The following is a 6,034-nucleotide window of genomic DNA, read 5'->3' on the forward strand; positions in this document are numbered from 1 at the left end:
GCCCAGGCTGGAGTGCAGTGGCCGGATCTCAGCTCACTGCAAGCTCCGCCTCCCGGGTTTACGCCATTCTCCTGCCTCAGCCTCCCGAGTAGCTGGGACTATAGGCGCCCGCCACCTCGCCCGGCTAATTTTTTGTATTTTTTAGTAGAGACGGGGGTTTCACCAGGTTAGCCAGGATGGTCTCGATCTCCTGACCTCGTGATCCGCCCGTCTCGGCCTCCCAAAGTGCTGGGATTACAGGCTTGAGCCACCGCGCCCGGCTTCTCTTTTTCAAATAATATAGATATAAGCATTTTGAACAGGTAAGATTTCCTTTCATTCGCGTATTTTTTGGCCCACATTTGTTAATGTAAAAGTCCCAAATCGAAGCGTTGAGCACTTTCATGACTCTTGCTACAAACTGTCAAATTGAATTTCGGAAAAATTGCATTAGTTTATGTTATGTCCACGTCTGAATGAATATACCTGTTTCTTTGACACCCCACAAATACTGATTTTGTATTTAATAATTAAAAAAAATTTTTTTGGAGACAGAGTCTTGCTCTGTCACCCAGCCTGGAGTGTAGGCATGATCTCGGCCCACTGCAACTTCCTCCTCCCAGGTTTAAGTGATTCTCCCACCTCATCCTCCTTAGTAGCTGGGATTACAGGTGTGCGCCAACACACTTGGCTAATTTTTGTATTTTTAGTACAGACAAGGTTTCACCATATTGGCCAAGCTGGTCTCGAGGTCTTGACCTCAGGTGATCCGTCTGTCTCGGCCTCCGAAAGTGCTGGGGTTACAGGTGTGAGCCACTGAGCCTGGCCTATTTGTTAATTTTCATCCTCTGTTGGGTGAGCATGTGTTCTAGCATAGTGAACTGTTTTTATTTATTTATTTATTTTTATTTATTTATTTATTTATTTTGAGGCGGAGTCTCGCTCTGTCGCCCAGGCTGGAGTGCAGTGGCTGGATCTCAGCTCACTGCAAGCTCCTCCTCCCGGGTTTACGCCATTCTGCCGCCTCAGCCTCCCAAGTAGCTGGGACTACAGGTGCCCGCCACCTCGCCTGGCTAGTGTTTGTATTTTTTAGTAGAGACGGGGTTTCACCATGTTAGCCAGGATGGTCTCGAACTCCTGACCTCATGATCCACCCGTCTCGGCCTCCCAAAGTGCTGGGATTACAGGCTTGAGCCACCGCGCCCGGCCTGTTTTTATTTATTTATCATTTTTTTGAGATGGAGATTTGCTCTTGTTGCCTAGGCTGGAGTGCAATGGCGCGATCTGGGCTCACCTCAACCTCCGCCTCCTGGGTTCAAGTGATTCTCCTGACTCAGCTTCTCGAGTAGCTGGAATTATAAGCATGCACCACCATGCCTGGCTAATTTTGTATTTTTAGTAGCGACAGGGTTTTTCCATGTTGGTCAGGCTGGTCTCGAACTCCCAACCTTAGGTGATCTGCCTGCCTCAGCCTCCCAAAGTGCTGGGATTACAGGCGTGAGCCACCACGCCCGGTCATGAACTGTTTTATGAAAAACTTATGCCAGGTATGGTGGCTCGTGCCTGTAATCCCAGCACTTTGGGAGGCCGAGGCAGGCAGATCATCTGAGGTCAGGAGTTCAAGACCAGCCTGGCCAACATGGTGAAACCCCATCTCTACTAAAATACAAAAAATTAGCTGGGTGTGGCTGCAGGCGCCTGTCATCCCAGCTACTCGGGAGACCGAGGCAGGAGAATTGCTTGAACCTGGGAGGCGGAGGTTGCAGTGAGTGGAGATCATTGCGCCACTGCACTCCAGCTGGGCTACAGAGCGAAACTCCGTCTCCAGAAAAAGAAAACACACACCTAACTTACAGTCTAAATTATTTATGTTCTCTGGTTTTTACGTCTCCCCTGTTTTGGATAACTCTCATGGGTAGGAGCAGTGAAAAGAGGAGAAATTCTAAATTGTTCACTTTGCGCCTGTTTAACAGCCATGGAAAATTTGTTTTGATACCTATAAATTATCACATAGCTCTTTTCTTTTGTTTGTTTTTTTTTGAGATGGAGTCTTGCTCTGTCGCTGAGGTTGGAGTGCAGTGGTGTGATCTCAGCTTACTGCAATCTCCACCTCCTGGGTTCAAGCGATTCTCCTGCTTCAGCCTCCTGAGTAGCTGGGATTACAGACGCCCACCGCCACAACCAGATAATTTTTGTATTTTTAGTGGAGACGGGGTTCACCACGTTGGCCAGGATGGTCTCGATCTCCTGACCTCGTGATCTGCCTGCCTCGGCCTCCCAAAGTGCTGGGGTTACAGATATGAGCCACCATGCGTGGCCTCTTTTTTATTTTAAATTGTAGTGGAAAGGTTGGTGAAATTCTTGCCTCAAATGAGGTTTTTATTTGTCTCCATTTACATAGATTGTTTGGGTTTCAGTAATTAATTTACCAGTCATCCTTCATCTTGTCTAGATTGTTTCATTGCTGTGTCATAAATTCCTGAGGGAAGCTCTGGAAGTGGCAGTAGCTGGAACTGAATTGTTTAGAGACTCTGGGACAATGTGGCAGCTGAAGCTGCGGGTGCTGATTGAGTCAAAGAGTCCTGACATAGCCATGCTTTTTGAAGAAGCCTTTGTGCATCTGAAACCCCAGGTCAGTGAGCTGGATCTTTTGTATTCATTATATTTGGGAAACCTTTTATAGCCAAAGCTCATTTGGAATGTACTTGTCTATTGAGAGCCAATTCTAGAGTGGCGTTTGTTATTAAGTGGTGATGGTTCATAGGTTAAGAGTAGAAGAACTTGCCTCTATTTAATATCCTTTATTTGAAAGTTGACCAAATTATATAAAACTTCCTGTTCTATTTAGGAATAGAATGGTATTTCTTATAAAGTTAGAAATAACAGTAGGATATCAATGTCACTTGCTGAATATAAGCCCAAATTTTTTTTTTTTTTTTTTGGGATGGAGTCTTGCTCTGTTGCCCAGGCTGGAGTACAGTGGCGTGATCTCAGCTCACTGCAGTCTCCACCTCCCGGGTTCAAGCAGTTCTCCTGCCTCAGCCTCCTGAGTAGCTGGGACTACAGGTGCGTGCCATCACACCCGGCTAATATTTTCTATTTTAGTAGAGACAGGATTTCTCCATGTTGGCCAGGCTGGTCTGGAACTCCTAGCCTCAAGTGATCTGCCCGCCTTGGCCTCCCAAAGTGCTGAGATTATAGGCGTGAGCCATGGTGTATGGCCAGATTCACTTTGCAGTGAATTTTTTGTATTAGTAGGAAAAATGTATTCCAGAAGATAAAGTAGGAAAAAAACTACTGCTCACTTGGTGTTGTTTTCTTTTTCCTTTTTTTTTTTGAGATGAAGTCTTGTTCTCTTGCTCAGGCTGGAGTGCATTGGTACAATCTTGGCTCACTGCAATCTCCACCTCCTAGGTTCAAGTGATTCTCCTGCCTCAGCCTCCCAAGTAGCTGGGATTAGAAGCGCGTGCCGCCATGCCCAGCTAATTTTTGTATTTTTACTGGAGACAGGGTTTTGCCATGTTGGCCAGGCTGATCTTGAACTCATGGCCTCAAGTGAGCCGCCTGCCTCCATCTTCAAAGTTCTGGGATTACAAACATGCGCCACCATGGCTAACCTTTGCTGCTCATTTGTATGTATCTCTGGGACATGAATGAAGATCAGATAGTTCAGCCTAGATTAATTAGTTCTTGTAGGTCCTAGACAGCAGAGACATGACCTGGGTAGCTGTGAATCTAACTGTGTGGGCTGTTAATTGCTTACTTAACTAAAAGATGATTGATGATAACTACATGAAATATTTCCCAATAGAAAGGAACTAAAATTCACAGAAGAGCGTTGCTCTGAGTGACTTGATCAGAAGGCTGACTGTGTTCTGGCATGCCATTCCTGCTGGGCAATGAGAATTCTGTCACAGTGAGAACTGTTTGGGAATGAATCCCTATTTTACATGTCGATTATCTTAGGAGGAACCTGTCTTTTAACTAGTTTTCAGAGCATAGGACTAAACTGTCATTTTATAGCATTAAAAAAATTGATACATAATATTTTACATATTTATAGGGTACATGCGATGTTTTGTTATATGCTATTTTCTAACATTTTTTAAACTGGGAGTAGGTTTGTCTGCCATTGTGGATTTCCTGGGCAGAGTGGAGTGAAGGTGCCAAAAGCCAAGAAGACACTGAGGCAGTCTTTAAGGTAGGCACCGTGTTCCAAGTCTCGTGGTGTGGGGAATGGCAGAAGGTTCCCTGGTTGGCCAGCTCTAGTGTTGCAGGTGCACCTAAAGCACTATGGAGTGGCCTCAGGTGGTTCTGGGAAAATCTGTTTTGATACCTGTAAGTTTTCTCACATAGCTTCTTTTTTCTTTTAAATTGCAGAAAGCTCTCTTAGCTGTCATAGGTGCCGACTCAGTAACCCTGAAGAATAAGTACCTGGATTGGGCTTATCGAAGTGGTGGCTACAGAAAGGCCAGAGCTGTGTTTAAAAGGTACTCACAGACGTTCATAGTTGTTACTGGTCTCTCCATCCCATACTCAGCCGCTCATACCCAGATTATTTGTATCACAAATAGCACCTGAGGGAGTAATCCAATACACTTTTTCTTTTTTTTTTCTTTTTTGGATGGAGTCTCGGGCTGGGCGTGGTGGCTCACGCCTGTAATCCCAGCACTTTGGGAGGGCGAGGCGGGTGGATCACCTGAGGTCAGGAGTCAAGACCAGCCTGACCAAAATGGAGAAACCCCGTCTCTACTAAAAATACAAAATTAGCCAGGCATGGTAGTACATGCCTGTAACCCCAGCTACTCGGGAGGCTGAGACAGGAGAATAGTTAAAACCCAAAAGGTGGAGGTTGCGGTGAGCTGAGATTGAGCCATTGCACTCCAGCCTGGGCAACAAGAGCGAAACTCCGTCTCCAAACAAACAAACAAACAAAAAAAAGATGGAGTCTTATGTCTCGCTCTATTTCCCAGACGAGTGCAGTGGCACAATCTCGGCTTACTGCAATCTCCGCCTCCTGTGTTCAAGTGATTCTCCTGCCTCAGCTTCCCGAGTAGCTGGGATTATAGACGCCTGTCACCACGCCTAGCTAATTTTTAACTTTTAGATTTTAAAGACAATGTTTCACCATGTTGACCAGGCTGGTCTCAAACTCCTGACCTCAGGTGATCTGCCTGCGTCAGCCTACCAAAGTACAGGGATTACAGGCATGAGGCACTGCACCTGACCCAATACACTGTTTCGTTTTCCTTTTTTGTTTTTTTTTTTTTGTTTTTGTTTTTGAGACAGAGTTTCATTCTTGTCACCCAGGCTGGAGTACAGTGGCAAGATCTCAGCTCACTGCAATGTCCACTTCCCGGGTTTAAGTGATTCTTCCGCCTTAGCCTCCTGAGTAGCTGGGATTACAGATGAGCGACACCATGCCCGGCTAAATTTTGTAATTTAGTAGTGACAGGGTTTCATCATGTTGGCCAGACTGGTCTCGAACTCTGGTCTCATTGATTTGCTTGTCTTGGCCTCTCAAAGTGCTGGGGTTGCAGGCATGAGTCAGTGCATTCGGCTTCCAATAAACTTTTTCAAAAAGTAGTTTCGGCCGGGCGCGGTGGCTCAAGCCTGTAATCCCAGCACTTTGGGAGGCCAAGACGGGTGGATCACGAGGTCAGGAGATCGAGACCATCCTGGTCTACACGGTGAAACCCCGTCTCTACTAAAAAAATACAAAAAACTAGCCGGGTGACGAGGCGGGCGCCTGTAGTCCCAGCTACTCGGGAGGCTGAGGCAGGAGAATGGCGTAAACCCGGGAGGCGGAGCTTGCAGTGAGCCGAGATCGCGGCCACTGCACTCCAGCCTGGGCGACAGAGCTAGACTCCGTCTCAAAAAAAAAAAAAGTAGTTTCTTTTCTTTTTTGAGACAGGTTCTCACTCTGTCACCCAGGTTAGAGTGTAGTGGCATAAGCATGGCTCACTGAAGCCTTGAGCTTCTGGGCTCAAGCAGTCCTCCCACCTCCGCCTCCCAAATGTCTGGGTTTACAGGAATGTACCACCATGTCCAGCTA

General features: G+C 46.4%; 1 protein-coding gene across 1 annotated transcript in view; it reads left to right on the top strand.

Moving 5' to 3' along the window:
- The window catches only part of UTP6 (UTP6 small subunit processome component), a 41,618-nt gene that overhangs the window by 24,620 nt on the left and 10,964 nt on the right, over window positions 1–6,034 (top strand). The window contains exons 14-16 of the mRNA XM_017890935.1: window positions 2,432–2,611; window positions 4,100–4,180; window positions 4,360–4,469. Coding sequence (XP_017746424.1) covers window positions 2,432–2,611; window positions 4,100–4,180; window positions 4,360–4,469 — 371 coding nt within the window. The remainder of the gene's footprint in view (window positions 1–2,431; window positions 2,612–4,099; window positions 4,181–4,359; window positions 4,470–6,034) is intronic.

The sequence above is a fragment of the Rhinopithecus bieti genome, unplaced genomic scaffold (assembly GCF_001698545.2).
Source record: "Rhinopithecus bieti isolate Rb0 unplaced genomic scaffold, ASM169854v2 scaffold_19652, whole genome shotgun sequence".
NCBI classification, from domain to species: domain Eukaryota; kingdom Metazoa; phylum Chordata; class Mammalia; order Primates; family Cercopithecidae; genus Rhinopithecus; species Rhinopithecus bieti.